The sequence below is a fragment of the Barbus barbus genome (genome assembly GCF_936440315.1).
Source record: "Barbus barbus genome assembly, chromosome: 43".
NCBI lineage: Eukaryota > Metazoa > Chordata > Actinopteri > Cypriniformes > Cyprinidae > Barbus > Barbus barbus.
In genome coordinates, this window is record NC_136721.1 from 11906750 (window position 1) to 11926002 (window position 19253).

The 19253-nt window shown below is 37.5% G+C and overlaps 3 protein-coding genes across 3 annotated transcripts; 2 read left to right on the plus strand and 1 right to left on the minus strand.

Annotated features, from left to right (window-relative positions):
* Nucleotides 1-1214: 1214 nt before the first annotated feature.
* LOC306861992 (magnesium transporter NIPA2-like) lies at nt 1215-7012 on the plus strand. Its single transcript, XM_079404557.1, has 6 exons — nt 1215-1512; nt 2354-2617; nt 2927-2983; nt 3062-3152; nt 5596-5756; nt 5840-7012. The coding sequence occupies exons 1-6, from the start codon at nt 1473-1475 to the stop codon at nt 6439-6441; spliced, it is 1215 nt and encodes a 404-aa protein (XP_079260683.1). The 5' UTR covers nt 1215-1472; the 3' UTR covers nt 6442-7012.
* A 3865-nt stretch (nt 7013-10877) lies between these two features.
* Nucleotides 10878-16482, plus strand: LOC306862082 (TLC domain-containing protein 1-like). Its single transcript, XM_079404705.1, has 4 exons — nt 10878-11476; nt 12468-12550; nt 12993-13075; nt 14330-16482. Exons 1-4 carry the CDS (start codon nt 11271-11273, stop codon nt 14711-14713), a joined length of 756 nt encoding a protein of 251 aa, XP_079260831.1. The 5' UTR covers nt 10878-11270; the 3' UTR covers nt 14714-16482.
* Nucleotides 16483-16898: 416 nt separating this feature from the next.
* Nucleotides 16899-19209, minus strand: LOC306862083 (large ribosomal subunit protein uL23). The gene is made up of 5 exons (XM_079404706.1): nt 19148-19209; nt 18279-18459; nt 17814-17990; nt 17356-17425; nt 16899-16960 (listed from the first exon to the last, which is right to left on the minus strand). The coding sequence occupies exons 1-5, from the start codon at nt 19170-19172 to the stop codon at nt 16946-16948; spliced, it is 468 nt and encodes a 155-aa protein (XP_079260832.1). The 5' UTR covers nt 19173-19209; the 3' UTR covers nt 16899-16945.
* Nucleotides 19210-19253: the final 44 nt, after the last annotated feature.

A 19253-nucleotide genomic window follows, 5' to 3' on the forward strand; every position in this document is an offset into this window, starting at 1 on the left:
GCCAGATATTCTTCAAACGTTTTATGTATATATTTGCATTTTGCTACTGGGAAACTTTTTATTTTATGATATTTTATGACTGCAAGATTCATGTAACCTAACATTTAACCCTACATTTGCACCCTCAATCCCCTTATGCAATTCAGTGGAATTTGTGCTTATGCAGCCAGTGTCAAGGGTGTTTTGTGTGAGCACACTTGCTCAAGGTTACCAGTCTCCAGGTGGTCTGCAATGGCCCCAGGTGCTCTATTTAAAAACTGATTTTGACACACCTGAGAGCAACAGGTGTTGCTGGCGCAGTGGATAAGACACATGCCTTTGGTGTGAGAGACCCGGGTTCGAATCCACTGTGAGACACCAATGTGTCCCTGAGCAAGACACTTAACCCCTAGTTGCTCCAGAGGCGTGCGACCTCTGACATATATAGCAATTGTAAGTCGCTTTGGATAAAAGCGTCAGCTAAATTAATAAATGTAAATGTAACAGAATAACTGCTGAATCTAGTTCGAACAGGTCATGTTATTGAAATGTTGAAGTGACAAAGAATGTTCAAACTGATTTGCATTTACAACAACTGTGTCTCAAAGTTTTCCTTTCTCATAAGAGTATCAAGCACATTCATGATCCTTCTCCAACTGGAATGCAGAACTTAGTTGCAAAACAACAAACAACAACATATCAAACAGCACGGAGGGAGATTAAAGTTTAATGAGCATAAGTCCATGCAGTGATCAAAATATAGTAAGCCTGCTAAACTGTCTCTTTTAATATATAAACTTTACAACCAATATAAGCATGTCTGCTTAAACCCGTTATAAGACAAACTGGTTCTCCAGCTTGTCTCAGCCAATAGGCTACCATATCAGGTATCTGCTGTTCTGAGATTACAATACAAACAAGCAAATAACAACTATTTTATTGGATATTATAGGCCTAGGCTATTTGTAGGCTTATATGTCTAACTCTCAATTTTATATGTATCATTTAGCTATCCTACTATAACAGTTCATGCTGTAAAATGTAGTTTTAAAGGCAGCTGGTGACAGTGACACCACGTCCTCCCTCTAAATCAATATAAATGTCATGTTTAAACAGGAAGTTTAACGTTTGTTTGAGTTCTGCTCATGGTATTATAAGGAAGGTCGATACAGTCTGTCCCTATTGGTAACTGCAGACTCGTTATTACGCATGCCCGTGTCACCGAGGCGCTGTTTGGGCGTGGCAGTGTACCTGCTTTGCTCGGTGGCGCATCTCAGGTATCGTGTTTTCCTCCACTGTGGTTCTGTAGTGCTACATATCACGGGGTTGGTACCGACGCAGAAAGTGTATTCTGGCATATTCAAATGAACCGAGGCGAAGTCCGAAAGAAATATGTTAACCTCGTAGTTTATTCTGATACAAAATGTTTTGTTTTTAAATGGCTTCATTTCGATAAGTTTTAATCCGTCGTTTAAATAACAGTAGGTGAAACAATGAAAGACATACACCTGCCATCCGATTCATGTATCAATGGTAAGAGAGTTTGTTGTTGTTGTTGTTTTTCAACGACTGCCGTCAGTAAGAGACTATAACTTAACTTGCAATATGATTTTATTATGTGTTTTTTTATTGTGTGTTTTCGTGCTTTTGGTTGCTTATTTGTAATAGTTGCACGTTATAGTTTCGACTCTTCAGTGTGTTCTTCTTTGGAAAGGATATGAATGACTTCATGTCTTCAACATTTGATAACATATTTGTTTAAAGGACAAACATTCCTTATTGTATGATGTCAGCCTTTCAGTCAATGACAGATAATTGTTTATGCCTGTACTTTTGGTTCCATTGTTCCCTATAAAAACTCTATGTAAACTATCTTTAAAAGGTGATTCATAAACGTAGGTGCTTCAGAAATTAAATGATGGCCATGAATGATTATGATTATTATTAAAATGAGTTGTATATGCCTATACTAAGTTGTGTAGCTGTTGTCAGATCTTTTATTAACCTTAAAAATTTCAAACAATAATTCTGTAAAAAATAATTTAGGCTATATAACACTTATATATGTATTAAAATGTTGAATACATTTTAGTAACAAAAAAGTAACAAAATGGCAGCCTGTAGTGATGAGTTCATTGCCCTTTCTTGCCGTGCTGTCAGTGATGAAATGCTGCTGTGTTAGCAATGTTGATTTAGCTGTTTCATGTCTTTTTTAAAGTGATTTTTTATATTAAATATTTAATCTGAATAAGCTATTTTTTTTGCTGCCATAATTTGTTTTCTACAATTTTATTAGGCATTTAACCCTAAATAAATACTGTGGTAATGTAACCTATTGTTGTAACATGTTGTTCCTCTTTGTTCTTGTGATCAGGTTCAGTAATAAGGATCTTCTGTCCCACGTCCACCTCTGTTTGTGTGTTTGACACGGGTGTTGGCAACACGTCTTTTAGTGTAGACAACTCCTATAAAAACTCTACAGTCAACACAGCAGCTCTCACCATTAACAAATGGAGCAACTACAATTTCTGGATGGGCTTAACGCTGGCCGTGCTCTCAGCTTTTCTTATAGGAGGAAGCATTATCCTGAAGAAGAAGGCCTTGCTGCGTTTGGCCAGTACTGGGGAGACGAGAGCAGGTAAGGTCATTTACATCGGTATTTACATAATACAAAGACTTCAAAAGTGCCATTAAGTTCTGATGAAATAACCCTTATTAGATGTTTATATTTTAATATTCAGAATGTTGAGTGACTGATTTTGTTTATGAGGGTATTTGGATTTAACGCTTAATCATTTGACTTGACCGAATTACAATTGTGAAATTGGTTGAAACTTGAAACTGGTTCCTTCTTTGTTTGTGCTTCGCTAATAATGACAGAATCACCAACAGGCTCTGTTTTGTGTTCTTCAACAAACTGAATATGTGAAAATGCTTGTCTGTTTAGCTGAGGGAGGTCATGGGTACCTGAAGGACTGGCTGTGGTGGGGAGGCCTTTTGACAAGTAAGTGCTATGCAATGCATCTGTCAATCGTCTTTCTTTTGATGACTCCAACAGACTTTATCCTGTTGTTTTTCACAGTGGGTGGTGGTGAAGTGGCAAATTTCACAGCGTACATGTTTGCTGCAGCCACAGTGGTGACCCCTTTAGGAGCTCTCAGTGTTCTTATCAGGTAACAGCACCGCTCTTATTTACCCTCGCCAATGGTTTGCTCCACACAACGCTGTGTAAACTTTACAAGTCTTTGACTGAGAGGACCAGTACATTTTGAAATATTTATGACTGTAATGTTAAACATCCTGAATTGCAATACCTTTTACACAAATAAAGCAAATTTGGCTGAGCTATAGCTTCCTGAGACCCTGAGTCCTCAGAAGAGGACATGATATTTTAGTAAATTTCTCTGAGACTATACATGTCTTGTACAGAGCACATGCATGGCTTTTCAGAGATACCAAATATTTGAGGAGCGTCTAGCTGCAGCCCACAACATCCAGGGGGCGTGGTTGGATCCAGATCCAACTCCTCCCACCTTACATTTACCTAAACCTACCCATCTCCACCCCCTGATCCCTAAACCCACGCATCTCCACCCCTAAACCTACCCATATCCACCCCCTGATCCCTAAACCCACGCATCTCCACCCCTAACCCTACCAATCTCCACCCCCTAGATGTGGATCCAACCACGCCCCCTGGATCTTGTGGGCTGCAGTAAGCCCTACTTGAAATATTTGGAAGTTTCACCATGACCACTCTCTCTCCTTGGTCTTCAAGCATGGCTGACATTAATTGATAGTAATAAATTGTGACACTCTTGTGGAAATGTGATAATATTTAGTAATTATGATTTAAATCTGACTAAGTTTTAAGTGAAGTGAAGTGAAGTGAAGTGACATACTGCCAAGTCTGGTGACCCATACTCGGAATTCGTGCTCTGCATTTAACCCATCCAACGTGCACACACACAGCAGTGAACACACACACACCGTGAACACACACACACAGCAGTGAACACACACACACCGTGAACACACACTCGGAGCAGTTTGTATAAACTGTTTGTATAAATCAACATCTTAGGAAAATTTTATGGGGTTTAAAATCAAAATTTGACTTTCTGTTACGAAACAGGACGTATTTCATACATGTCCACTGTAATGTTAACAATGCTTGTTAATTATGCATTTTGGGAGACACAACAAATGCATAGGGAAAGAAATTATATTTCAGTATTCCTATGAAATGTTAGATATTATTATGAAAATCTTGACAGTTATTACTCCCATTATTACACATATTTTTTCATTAGATGTTGCCCCAAAACACATTAATATTCCAATTAGATATATTGTATATAATGGGAAAACCCTCTTATCATTCTATCTTTCATAACATAGTTGAGAATCATCTCTATACAAAGTTTGGTATAAAAATATGCATGTTCATTTGTGTATTTTTATTTATTTAATTATTTTGAAATGAGTCCTAGTGTCCTCTACCAAGGTCATAGCATAAAATATGAATAAAATATCATTTTTCAAAATTGTTATTTTTCTATTTTTTTTCTTATGCTCTAAACTATGTAATGACATGAAAAATACTCAATTCACAAATTTACTTTTTTTCCGGGTCTCAGGAGGATAGGGCCCAGGTTAGACCCCAAGTAATGCTACAGTATGTTGTACAGTACTGACACTTATGTGATTCTGGTGTTAAGAATATTAATTCTAATTTTTATACAGTTTAGGACCAAAATAATATAGTTTGATATTTTCTTCAAATTATTGCTTTTATTTATGTAGTTGTGTACACTGTTTGTGTAGTTTGTAAACTAAATTCTCTTATCCTCACAAAGGCTGCATTTACTTGATAAATTTAAAATACAATTTATTCCTGTAATGGCAAAGGCAAATTTTCAGCAGCCATTGTTCAGTCTTCAGTGTCACATGATCCGTCACATATCATTCGAATATGCTCAATTTGGTGCTCATGAAAGATTTTTCTTATTATCAGTGTTGAAAACAGTTGTTTTGCTTAATATTTTAGTCAAAATCATTAGATCAAAGTTCAAAATAACAGCATTTATTTAAAATAGAAAGCTTTTGTAACATCGTAAATATCTTTACTGTCACTTTTGATCTATTAAATATATCCTTGAAATTAAAAGTATTATTTTCTTAAAACAAAATTTTTTACTGACCCCAAACTTACTGTCCTTCCCCCAGCCTCTCAAATGCCTCCCCCAAACATACAAAAAAAAACAACAACACACATTTAATGGTTAATACACCCTCAGCAGAGGCTGAAGTTATGTCTTGCAATGTCATTTTGACACATACTAGATATTCAAAGAATATGTCAATTGATAATTTCAATAACAAGCAGTCAATTCATCATGATATGATTATTATAAACATATACCAAGAATATCTCACGCACTGATTCTCCACCTTTATCTGCCAAAGTCACGAGATTATAACTGAATCCCTCGCATGTCCATTTCTCAGTATGAGTGCATTGATTCTGTTTATGGCCTTTTGTGTTTCTTTCTAGTGTTTTCATTAGAAGTAAATGGAAAGGCACTAATGTTAATGTTTATTTACTCTCTTCAGTGCAGTTCTGTCCTCCCACTTGTTCGGAGAAACAATGAATCTGCTAGGAAAACTTGGCTGCATGCTCAGCGTACTGGGAAGCACTATAATGGTGATACATGCACCTGAAGAGGAAGAGGTGACGACGCTTACAGAAATGACACAGAAACTGCTGGATCCTGGTTAGTGTTTATATATACCGTTAGTTATAGAACCGAAAACATGTTGTAATGGATAACAACAGCCTTTTCTGCTTCTCCTGAAGGTTTTCTGGTGTTTGCCAGCATCCTGCTGGTCACTTGTATGGTCCTGATCTTCTACGTCTCTCCTCGCTTCGGTCAAACCAACATATTAGTCTACATCAGCATCTGCTCTCTGCTCGGATCGTTCACCGTGTCCTCGGTCAAGGGCCTTGGCATTGCGATCCGCACCATGTTCTCTGACCTTTCAGTAGTCCGTCACCCTCTCACTTGGATTCTTTTGCTGACCCTAATTGGATCCATCATCATCCAGGTTAACTATCTGAATAAGTCACTGGATACCTTCAATACGCTCTTGGTGTACCCCATCTACTACGTCTTCTTCACCACTGTAGTCCTGAGCACCTCCGTGATTCTCTTTAAAGAATGGGGAGCCATGTCAGGAGTGGATGTGGTGGGAACCATCGGGGGGTTCTTTGTGATTGTGATCGGGGTGAGCATGTTACACTTCTTCAAAGACTTGAACGTGAGTTTTGAAGATCTAAGAAGCAACCTTTGTCAGCCAGAGAGCCCATCAAAGAGGGAGGACAAGCACATCCTCATAGAGAACATAGAGAGCCTGCCGCCCATGAGAGAGGAAGGGCCCAGAGTCTTCATCATCAGCTGAGATTGTATCAAATCTCAGCTAGTTTGAATATACAGTTTACTAATATCCTCACTCTTAAACTTAATTGTTGATTTCTCTGCTGAAGGCTGTTGTACAATGACGCAGTGATTTGGATTGGCTGCTGCGGGGTATGGTGATGATGCAGATATTTTTTTGAAAATATTATTTGGCTGTTACTCAAGATTTGAACTTTTAGCAACGTCAGAAATATTTGAAGATTGAAAAAGCATTAAACAGAACATGACGCAGCAAAACTTCAAATCTTGCTGCTGAGAACTGCCAGTGAAGCATATAATATACAAAATGTTTTTTTTTCCTCTTGGATGGAATTGCGTGAGTGATTTTGAAATAGACCAGTCAATCTAAAATATTTACATTAATTTTGAATGAATTTTTGAAAGATTATTTTTTCATATTTAACAGGAAATGTATTGTTGTTGTTTTTCATATACTATCAGACAATTTACAGACATCCCCACCCTCTGTACCCCTCCCCTCCCCCCCAATTTAAGAGAATATATAATGCTTACAATACATTAATTATATTATATTAAAGTCTGTTCATTTGTGTAAGCCGTGTAACGTCACAGATTTTTGGCAAATCAGAAGACAAGTGGTCATATGAAACGCATGAAAGTACCGGTAAGGTGTCTTGCCTGACCACTTGTGAACAGATCACCTAAACAGGCTTTTTTATTTATTTATTTTTTTCACTTAATTTGCAGGATATTGTGAATCCTTTGCAGGCATTAGGAAGCTGCTATCCATATGTGAGAGACTGAAAAAACCCCAGCTAAAACCAGCCTAGGCCGGTTGGCTGGTCTTAGCTGGTTGTTCCAGCTGGTCTCCCAGCCTGACCAGCTAAGACCAGCCTGGCCAGCTGGGAAAGTGGCCAAAACCCCTCTAAAACCAGCCCGCTGACCAGCTATGACCAGTTAAGACCAGACTGGACGACCAGCTAAAACCAGCCAATCAGCTTATGGTGGTTTTAGCTGGGGTTTTTTCAGCAGGGTGGGATGCCTGAATTTACCAGATTGCTGATTCATACATAATGCTTATTAACCAAACAAGATTCATGATTAAATTTGAATCTGTGCTGTCAGGATTCCACAGAAAGTTCAGTCCCAGTCCTCGTGTGAGGGTTTATTTAATGTTTTATCTATTGCTTTCAGTTGCTTCTACCATAAAGCAGTAGGTCTATCACATTCAGCGACTGATTTTCCATTACATTTACGCAGATTTGAAAAACAAGCAATCTCAGAATTGAGGGTTATTTGAGTCTGTGTGGCCAGATAAGTGTTCCTGTAAACCCGACCAAACGTCACGACAGACAAAACTGTATTTACCTTTTAAATCACTGACCAGAAGAGCTCTGGGTCAATCGACTCTGTCAATAGCACTTGTAGCCTGTGTGACAGTTGGCGTCTGTTTCTCTGAAGCTACATTTGGTTTCATCAGAAAAGATCAAAGTCTGTAGGGCAGTGATTTTTATGTATTATTATTATTATTTAAGACCTCTCTGCCCAATGATCACTGTAAAATTGTATTTAACATTACAATAGCATTTCTTTTAGATAACCGAGTAAAATGCATAAAAGTAGCCTACATTTGCATGACAGAATTTAAAGAGTTTATTCAAAGTGTTATATATTTAAAGTTAAAGAATGTTTTAAACATGTGTTTCGAAGTAGGCCTAATCTATACAGGATTTTTCAAGGTGTGCTCTAATATTTATTCAGATGTCCTACCTGAAATCTCCCATAGTTCATTGCAAGAACAGCAGCCTATAGTTCAAAATTGTCTTTTTCAGTTGCACCAGCAGATGTCACACTAAACACACCGGTCAGACCCACATTCCCCAGGCACACAGGTCTCAAAACTGCTTCAACAACCTAATACAAATATCTGAGCTTTGCATAGGTGTGCCTGAAAGAGCTGTAATAAAAAGGGACTTAAATCATAAATGTTTAGAACACATTCAGAACTTTTGAATCAATTCACAAATACAATTAAACACTTGAAACAACTATATGTAGTTTCAAAAACATTTTTATGTTGTCAAACTTGAAATATACACTCACCGGCCACTTTATTAGGTACACCTGTTCAATTGCTTGGTAACACAAATTGCTAATCAGCCAATACCATGGCAGCAACTCAATGCATTTAGGCATCTAGATGTGGTGAAGACGACTTGCTGAAGTTCAAAAAGAGCATCAGAACGGGGACGAAAGGGGATTTAAGTAACTTTGAATGTGGAATGATTGTTGGTGCCAGACGGGCTGGTCTGAGTATTTCAAAAACTGCTTATCTACTGGGATTTTCATGCACCACCATCTCTAGGGTTCACAGAGAATGGTCCGAAAAAGAGAAAATAAACAGTGAGCGGCAGTTGTGTGGATGAAAATGCCTTGTTGATGTCAGAGGTCAGAGGAGAATGGGCAGACTGGTTAGAGATGATAGAAAGGCAACAGTAGCTCAAATAACCACTCATTACAACCAAGGTATGCAGAACACCATCTCTGAACGCACAACACGTCGAACCCTGAAGCAGATGGGCTACAGCAGCAGAAGACCACACAGAGTGCAGCTCCTTTCAGCCAAGAACAGGAAACAGGCTACAATTCGCACAGGCTCACCAAAATTGGACCATAGAAGATTGGAAAAACGTTGCCTGGTCTGATGAGTCTCATTCAGATGGTAGGGTCAGAATTTGGCGTAAAGAACATGAAAGCATGGATCCATTCTGCCTTGTCTCAACGGTCCAGGTTGCTGGTGGTGGTGTAATGGTGTGGGGGATATTTTCTATTTTCTATATCCAAGTGAGCATCGTTTAAACGCCACAGCCTACCTGAGTATTGTTGCTGACCATGTCCACTTTATGACTACAGTGTACCCATCTTCTGATGGCTACTTCCAGCAGAAGTGAGTTTTGAAGATGCACCGTATAATGCACCGTTACAAAGCTCAAATCGTCTCAGACTGGTTTCTTGAACATGACAATGAGTTCACTTCACTCAAATGGCCTCCACACCAGATCTCAATCCAATAGAGCACCTTTGGGATGTGATGGAATGGGAGATTCGCATCATGGATGTGCAGCCTACAAATCTGCAGCAACTGCGTGATGCTATCATGTCAACATGGACCAAAATCTCTGCGGAATGTTTCCGACACTTTGTTGAATCTATGCCACGAAGAATAAAGGCAGTTCTGAAGGCAAAAGGGGGTCCAACCCGGTGCTAGCAAGGTGTACCTAATAAAGTGGCCAGTGAATGTGTATATATATATTAAAAAAATCTCAAACGCACTTAAGGGAAGTGGTGTGTGGCCAAGTATGGTGACCCATACTCAGAATTTGTGCTCTGCATTTAACCCATCCAAGTGTACACACAGTAGTGAACATACACCCAGAGCAGTGGGCATTGCTGCGGTGCCCGGGGAGTTCGGTGCCTTGCTCAAGGGTCTCACCTCAGTCGTGGTATTGAGGGTGGAGAAAGTGTTGGTTATTCACTCCCCCCACCTACAATCCCTGCCGGACCCAAGACTCGAACGCACAACCTTCAGGTTACAAGTCCAACTTTCTATCCATTAGGCCAAGACTGCCCACGAATGCCATTTTAATATAATTTTATATTATACAAGAATATTAGAATGATTTCATAAGCATCAAGATGAGTGATGGCTGCCGAAAATTCAGCTTTGATATCACAGGAATAAATAGCATTTTAAAATATATTCAAATAGAAAATGGTTATTTTAAATTGTAATAATATTTCACAATGTTTTTAATGTTTTTTTTTTTTTCAAATAAATGCATGCATATTTGGTGATCACAAGATACTTACTCCTTTCAAAAAGATTAAAGAATCTTAATTATTGCAAAAGTTTGACCCATAATATTAAATGACCTATGATGACAGAATATTTGTTGTTGTTAAATTATTGTGACACTTTATGATTTTCAAACTTTAGTGGAAAGCCATAAGGTGTCATAAATCATTGTGACACCTGTTGGTTACAAGAAATCGGGGAAAAAACTGAATTTGTTTGTTTTGATTTAGCATCATTTGTAAATGCCACTTGGTTTGGTATTTTATACCCAAGACATTCAAGTGTAACTAAAGCAGACTTTTTGGGGCCACTCTATACGATTTTGAGCAAAATGTTAAGAGAAATCGCATGGCCAGCAAACATGATTTTTGTTATGGATTGAGTGCTAGGTTGTCCCATATCCCAACTGAAAGCTGACCAAACACAACAGTTTTCTGTAAGCCATTCCTCTCTGCTGTGACAGTATGAGTGAAGTCATTTGATCCAGCTGCAGGACACTGGCCATTTCATTTATTAGGGACAGCAGTATGACTGTGAGTTTAAATGGCCTCTATTGTTCTGATGTGCTCCCCACTCTCTCACACACACACAGACACACACACACACAGACACACACACAGATCCACTCACAGTTGATGCGACTCTTATCACTACATGCATGGAGCGTTTTGCTGGATTGTGGAATACAGGGAGATGGACACAAAAAGTTTAAGTGAAAGATACAGTCGTTATTCCTGGTTGTAACACTCCCACAGATCTATTCATCATCAGCCAATCAGTGTTCAGCAAACAGGTACTGTGACAGATACCACACCTATGACAGGCACCAGCACGTGGAGGAACGGACAAGAAGGTGGAGAATAGATACGAAGTGTGAATACTGGTGTAAGGACGACTGTCGTCAAGGAGAAAAAAAGACAGGGACTGGTTCAAGATTTTGAATGCAATTCATGTGGATTCTTTTGGAAAGGGCACAGAAAGTTTAGATCAGGAGGATGGACACATGGCTGAATGAAGTCCAGAAGCATCCGGCCCTATATGTCTTGTGCTGTTCTGTAATCTTCAGGATCCTTCACAGGTTCCTGCAGACTGTGCCCAGTCCCGGGACGGTGGAAACAGACCCCTGGAGGACGTGGAAATGGAGGAATCTCTCAGTGTCACTCGTCCACTCACTGCTGACAGGCATCTGGGCCGTAGCCTGGTGAGTTGTTGTTTTTCAGTCATTTTTTCAGTGATTTGATTTACATTAAGAACATGAAATCACTTTTTAACATTAAAATATTATTATAATCTAAATTCATTTGTAAATTATAATTTTAATTGAGAGACAAAGTAAGATAATAAAACTTGTTTCAGAGAATATATTTTGAATCACTTTTTTTGTTGTTGTTTTAGCTATTTTTTTGTGAACATGAAAAAAAATATATTGTAAGATTTATGCTTAAACCAAAACAAAAATGGATTTTTAACATTCTTCACAAGATGTTCTAATATTTTATACAATTTCGAATGATACATTTTATAATTTTATAATACTAATTTTATTATACAACAATTTTATTTTATTTTATTATACAATTTTGAATTACAATAAAAGACAATTTTAGCAATTGTCTTATTCAATATTTCTCTTGTAAGAATATTTAAACATCCTTAAAATAAGATAAACATATTAGCTTTTCTAAAAATGTCTAATAAAATGTCCTAAAAGATTGATATTTTACGAGTTTAAATCTTTCAACAATATTTGGTACAAGCCAAAATCTTGAATAAGACACTTCAGTATCTCGAGTACATAGACTCAAAGTATTTTTGTGTTCATATCTTGTGTTTAGTTAGACGTTGCTATAGTTTGTACTAGCAGTGTCTACAAATAAACACAAGTTATTGAATGTTCATGAACTGCATTTAACTTTCAGTTACATATCTCTCAGTTTAGAAACAGGAACAACCTGCTAGACGGGCATGAATGAGAGCATGAAAGTGCAACTCACTAAAAATAAATTGCACCATTATAATTGTCACAGTATGAATCACTTCATCCCTCAAACCAAGCAAGAGTTTCAATTATTGTGGGTGTTTTGTGACCGTCAGTGGACTTTTCCACTCTCTTTTGAGAGTATTAAGCACAGTATTATTTCGATCTTCTGGTTGATATGATCAACAGTCTGCATGAATCTGTGTCCCGACAGCGTCATACAGCATCCTGTGATGGTGCATGAAATCCACTCCACCTACACCCCATCAGCATACATGCTAGTCATCGTCTCATCTGGTCAGTAAACACATGCAACACTTAACCAAGACCCTTGACACATGTAGGAAGTTTGCAAATTATGTAACTCGTGTCTTACTTATCTGATGCTCATGTTCTCCTGCACATCTGGCTGTGTAGGAGCCCCTGTCCTGCCTCTGTGTAACCCTGATCTCCTGATAAGAGTTTAAGCTTCTTTGTGACTCAGGTCTTTGGAATGTTGTTGAAGAAAAGAACTAGCATCTTAAGCTATGTTTCTCTCACAGTCTTTAAATAGTTAAAGCTGGAGTTGTTTAACATAAGCTACCATACCTTGCTTTTACATTTACAAGCATATTATTTATGTTGATGAGAGAGGCATCTGCATAATTTAACAGCATGAGGACTGTCAGCATGAATCCAAAAGATATATGTATAAGGTGTTGTCCAGTCAAAAGATTTCAGCATTCATCTCCTTTAACAGGGTACTTCATTCAGGATGCTGCTGACATTATCTTTAGTGGGTACACGAAAGCATCTTGGGAGTTTTTACTTCACCATGTTATGGTAAGTCAATACAGTGTTTATCACACAAGGTCATGAAAAAGGCTTTAAAAGGTTAGGTAAAGCCATAAAATCTCTATTAGTCAGACCTGGATAATGTCATAGCTTTTTCCCGATGAAAAACATGAGATTCAGGACAAAGTTCTTGAGCGATAAAGTTACTGGTTTTGAACACAACATAGATTCACAAGTTCACACTTACAGATTATGCGTATTTGGCATGCTGTCCGAGGGGAGGGCTCCGACCTCAGAACTTTGGCCCGAACCCAGAGTACCCCCCTATAGGTTAGAACAGGAATAATAAGTGTGGAGAAGGGGTGGTGGAGGGATGCTGGAAAACTGTCAAGGAACAGAGGTGAGTCTGCTGTGTATATACACACCTCTTGTTAACTGGGTTGATTACTGATTGTGCTCCTCTCGTGTTAATTAGGTTAATAATCTGAATTTGCTCTTCCCGAACTTTGTTAACTTAATCCTGAAGTGAGGTGTGTGCACTGTCACAGTGATTGATGGCACATTATTCCCACTATACTTGAGGAAAATTTACCTTTTGTAGTTTTTTTTTTTTTTTTTTTTTTTTTTTATTATTCCTTGTTTGGCAAGGGCCAAACCTGAAAAAAGCCATGCAATTCTAGTAGGATAAGACAATGTGCAATAATGACAAACAATCCTGTCAGAAAGACATATACACAAAGTATAGTATAATAAATATACTTTTTTTCCCAACAATGTTACTAACTGCATCCTCACAGTCCATTAAAAGAATGCATTCTTAAAATAATCAATCGTACTGTGATATATGGCGATAACTATTAGTTAGTTGTTGTCACAGGATAGTTTACCCAAAACTGAAAATTGTCATAATTACTCACCCTCATGTCTTTCCAAACCAGTAAGACCTTCGATCAGCTTCAGAACACAAATTTAGATGTTTTTGATGAAAGCCGAGAGCTTTCTGACCTGCATAGACAGCAACACAACTGACATATTCAGGGCACAGAAAGGTAGTAAGGACATTGTTAAAATGTCTAACTCTGAAGAGAAGAAATTGTTGGAATAAAGTAATTTTTGTTTTCTTTGTGCACAAAATGCATTCTCATAGCTTCATAACATTATGGATGAACCACTGACGTCGCATGGACTATTTTAACGATGTCCTTACTACCTTTTTTGGGTCTTGAACATGTCAGTTACGTTGCTGTCTGTGCAGGTCAGAAAGCATCCCTTTAACTGTAAATCTGTTCTGTTTTCCTGTAGGTTATCTGGTGTTTCCTGTATGCTGTGTTCACACATCAGTATGTGGCAGGTGCAGTGGTGGCTTTATTTGTGGAGGTGAACAGTGTGTTTCTACACACCCGTTTATTGCTCAAACTGGCTAAGGTGGCCCAGAACACTTTCATCTACACCGTCAACAAACTGTTCAATGTGGTGACCTACGTGACCTTCCGGCTTGGAGCACAGTTTTACCTCACCTGGTACCTCATACACCACTACTCATCGTTGGATCATGCCCTCTACTTCCTGATAACCATGATGCTCATGAATATCATGATTCTCATCTATTTCTACCGCCTCCTCCGAACCGACTTCTTCAGCAAGGGGCGTTCTCACAATAGTGGTCGTAAATTTGCTGAGGACTAAACCAATAGAGGCTGATGTATATCGACCCTAAACCAAAGACTGCTTTCAAGTGACTGTTAACACAACATTTATCCATAGAAAGCCTGTACTGAATGAGCAAACCTCACCAGAGTCTGATGTGAATCAGAGACATTTAAGGTTGTCATTTGTTAGAATAAAACTTAAAATCTATATAAAAAAAATAAACTCAACAAGGGTCAAGTAGCCAAGATGAGTTTTACACAGCAAAAAGTGATTTTCTTTCTCAGTATCTTGTTTTCCAGTACAAAAATCTAAACATTCTTACATCAAGAAACATTTACTTGCAAAAACATGACCTTACATTTTAAAGGATTAGTTCACCCAAAAATTTAAATGTGCTAAATATTTACTCACCTTCTGGTTAACCAAGATGTAGGTGAGTTTGCTTCTTCATTCAGATTTGGAGAAATTTAGCATTCACTTTCATGGATCCTTTGCAGTGAATGGGTGCCGTCAGATGGGCAAAATGAGAGAATACAGCTGATAAAAACATCACAATATTCCACCAGTAATCCACACAACTCCAGTCCAGTCTAATTAACGTCTTGTGAAGCAAAAACGCTGTGTTTGTAAGAAACAAATCCATAAAGGCATTTTTACTTTGAACTGTCCCTTCTGGCCAAAACATGAGTCCTCTATCCATAATAACGCTTCCTCCAGTTGAAAAAATATATTCTCCGTTGTCCTCTCACATCAAAATCCACAGACATATTTGTTCAGGACTGTTTTCGCTTGTAAACGGTGTTAGATCTGTGCATTTTTCCATTAACTATTCCTTTAAATATTCTGTTAAATTTTTTTTTTTTTTATCAAATTTAACTAGCGTAAAAACTGAAAAATATATATAACTTGTGAAATTTTGCTTTTCAGGTAAATTAATATTGATTTAAATTTTAGTCATTAAAACTGGAAAACAATATAAAACAATACTAAGCCAATAACTTTCAAAGCAGGGGTGATGTTTAACCTATAGGAGGCAGTGAAGTAAACTGACATCTTGGCACCATTTGTGATGTAAAACCATGTAAATTACTTGAATTAGATACAATTTATTATATGAAGCATTTTCCCAAAAATGGTGACTACATGTAAAGAGTGTCAGATTATGCTAATAAGTAATTCTATCAAGCTTTGCACCCAAATGCAGAAACTACATCAGCCTCATACATTTCTGCTGAGGGAGTACTGGTAAACAGACATACAACCTTCAATGACAATTATCAAGTACCTGTCTGAATAAATGTGTTAGATGTGATGCTGCCTCGGCAACACATATACCTCAGTAAGGCAACACTTCATTAATTCCCTGAAAACACAGTGGTAGGAACAATATTTAGTTCACTTTAAGGATGTACATTAAGAGTTTTTTTTAATAAAAGGTTAACACATAAAAAGGTGAATATTGCTTTATTAAGACAGAACATTCTTTCCTGGCCTGTTTTGATTATCTTCAATATAATGCAAAAAATGTCCAACAATACAAGACTTTGTAATCGGGACAGTGAATTAAGTTTGCATTTTAAATGTAATTCAGAAGTCTTCAACCTTTTTCAACCCTTGGTGGAGAGAGCAGGGACACCCTGCAGAAAACTGCTTTAAGTCTAACCTATAATGTATATTTATTGTTGTAATATTTATTTTTACGGTGTTCATACAGAGACTGATAAAATATAACATTTAGCAACTTTAAGTTTGGCTGACATTAACTTTATACTGCATTTTATTTAGCATATTTCAGTTTGTGATGTGAAAAAAAAAAAAAAAAAAACTGGGCTAGTTTTCATTGCTCCCATAACAAATCAACCCGAAAAAAAAAAAAAAAAAAAAGAAAAATGCTTCCATGCACTCGATATGCTGTACCAGAAATTCATAACCTAATGAACAAAGAATAAATTAATGAAATCAAGTCATAAATCGTTGGTCATTAACACAAAAACTTAAATCCTTAGGTTTAATTACAATAATTTAATTTAATTACAATACACATCTGCTGTGATTAAATTTTGAATATTAATTTGCTGATGCTCTGATTTACTTTTATAGTTTCAGTATAATTTTGGGCAACACTTTTGGGCATGGAGAAAAAAAGCTTAACCAAACTCCTATTCTCAAACCTTATTTTAAACTCCGGAAATGTAAACAAATAAAGCCACATGAACAAAAATTGTTTTTACAAACATTTATTCTTCTGTACATCTGACCAAGAGCACTTTAGATGATGCCGATCTGCAAGAAAAAAAAAAAGAGATGACAATCAGCACGGGTCAAAGCACAAATGTTTTGCAAAAGAAAGAAAATACAAAGCATCTCTGGTTCTTTTGAATGCATCGTTCAGGCAGAAGCTTAGTTTACATTTGCAGAGGTTGAAAGTTCCCTCAGCTTCCAATCTAGCTTCATGAAACGAACATGTTCTAATGTTTAATACATGTATGGACATGAACATTTGGTTCCTCAAATCCAGTCCTGGAGTGCCACTGCTCTGCAGAGTTTAGCTCCAACCCTGATCAAACTCGCTTATGTGATTTTCTAGGGATCCTGAAGACCTTGATGAGCTTGCTCAGGTGTGTTTGATTAGGGTTGGAGCTAAACTCGACGTCCCTGATTTACATTCACTAATTTACCTTGTTTGCAACATCCAAGGCATCGTAATCTGGTGCAAGACGAACGTATGCCTTCTTTTCGCCATCAGGCCTGCAGGGAGCAATAAATATAGCATTAAGAATGCATCACAAATCTGACAATGCCTTTCTTCTGTATCAGTGGTTCCTTTGAGAACATTGCATTTCAGAATAATGATTATTTTATTGTAATTCAACCATATCTGAAGACCCCCCCAGATATTTCTATTGAAATCGACAACTACTTGTTTTTAAACTTTAACAAGCTGCAAGAACTTCAATTAAAAACTACTATTATTACTTTGTTTAAAATACTATACTGTATAAGAGATACACTTGTATACATCTTGATTGTTTTTAAACATTTTGATTTAGATTTTTAAAAATATATTAATATAATCATCTAAAGGCTTTTAGAGAACCAATACTTTAAAAGTCTTGATGAATAAACCAAGTTCTACCTGATCAGTGTGTTGACTTTAGCCACATCGATGTCGTACAGTTTCTTGACAGCGTGTTTAATCTGATGCTTGTTAGCCTTGACATCAACAATGAACACCAGAGTGTTGTTGTCCTCAATCTTCTTCATGGCTGACTCAGTGGTCAGAGGGAACTTGATGATGGCATAATGGTCCAGCCTGACAGAGCCAGAGAGATATAGATTTTCAATTCAGGCATGTTCTGTAAAAACTAGACTTATATTTATGCTTTAGCCTCAACCATTTCTTAATGGTGAAATGATGCATCAGTGTTTAAAAACAAATTGTAATCATATAATTTCATGCTTTGATCGCAATTCCCATCATTTGCATCCTAAAAGGAAAATTTCTGATTTCAAGACTACCTGACATTTGTAAACCATAACTCAACACAAGTAATAAATGCACTCTCGGTTTTAGAGTTCATAAAGTACAAAAGAGTCTCACTTGTTTCTGCGTGGAGCGCTCTTCCTAGGGTACTTGGGCTGCCTCCTCAGACGCAGGGTCTTGGGCCGGCGGAAGGTTGGTGTGGTCCTGATCTTCTTCTTCCTATGGCTGTGGACACCCTTCAGCACAGCCTTCTTGGCTTTAAGAGCCTTGGACTTGGCCTCAGTCTTAGCCGGTACAGCTGTTGAAAAATTATGACCATGCAACATTAACAAATGTCTATGAGAGACACAATGAATGAGTATAAAGTTGTGGGTTTTCACGTCGCTAATAAGCATTTAACTGCGTTATAATAAAATCGAGACTTTCACAGGTACGTCATTTGCACATAGATATTACCGTGTTTACATTCAGGCAGCAGCTATTAAATGCACACATTTTCACACAAATGTGTTAAAATCTCTAAAACAATACTGTTTAAGGGCTAATTTAAAGACTCTTTTCTTCGCTCAACTGACTGGTAATCAATGAGAAATGGATGGATATGGCTAGCCACGTGTGTGTGACTGGCTAACAACGACAAGCTAATGAGTTGACAATTACTTATATTTTACTCCGTACAATCCACATAGAATGTAAACAACCAGCTTATGACAACTGGCTAATAGATATAACACTTAGACAGTCTGATATAACGAGACTGCAAGGGCATGCAGCTCAATTATATTAGCTTGCTAGCCGTGGTTGTGACTAAGGACGTGTCGCTCCGGCACTTCTTGCATTAAAAACAATGTTATTTCACTCCAGACGCTTAATTAAACAGCTAGAGACAAACATACCTATATCAACTACATTTAAGCGAAAACGTAGTTGTATATAATCACAATAAACTTTATTTTTAAACCATAAAATCTATAAACCTAACGAACCTTCCTTCTTCGCCTTCGGGGCCATGTTGGGAAAGGAAGAACGAGACGGGTTTCCTTCAGTATATCGCAGGGGTTCGCGTTAACACACGAAGTCATCGCGAGAACA

Excerpts from the sequence above, each read along its gene's own strand:
- LOC306861992 (XM_079404557.1), top strand. The coding sequence starts at position 1,473 with ATGAAAGACATACACCTGCCATCCGATTCATGTATCAATG. Across the intron at positions 2,618-2,926 it reads TACTGGGGAGACGAGAGCAG|CTGAGGGAGGTCATGGGTAC; the intron begins GTAAGGTCATTT and ends TTGTCTGTTTAG. Across the intron at positions 2,984-3,061 it reads GTGGGGAGGCCTTTTGACAA|TGGGTGGTGGTGAAGTGGCA; the intron begins GTAAGTGCTATG and ends TGTTTTTCACAG.
- LOC306862082 (XM_079404705.1), top strand. The coding sequence starts at position 11,271 with ATGGACACATGGCTGAATGAAGTCCAGAAGCATCCGGCCCTATATGTC. Across the intron at positions 11,477-12,467 it reads GGCATCTGGGCCGTAGCCTG|CGTCATACAGCATCCTGTGA; the intron begins GTGAGTTGTTGT and ends GTGTCCCGACAG. Across the intron at positions 12,551-12,992 it reads GCTAGTCATCGTCTCATCTG|GGTACTTCATTCAGGATGCT; the intron begins GTCAGTAAACAC and ends CTCCTTTAACAG.
- LOC306862083 (XM_079404706.1), bottom strand. The coding sequence starts at position 19,172 with ATGGCCCCGAAGGCGAAGAAGGAAG. Across the intron at positions 18,460-19,147 it reads CCCGAAGGCGAAGAAGGAAG|CTGTACCGGCTAAGACTGAG; the intron begins GTTCGTTAGGTT and ends ATTTTTCAACAG. Across the intron at positions 17,426-17,813 it reads AAAGTCAACACACTGATCAG|GCCTGATGGCGAAAAGAAGG; the intron begins GTAGAACTTGGT and ends TGCTCCCTGCAG.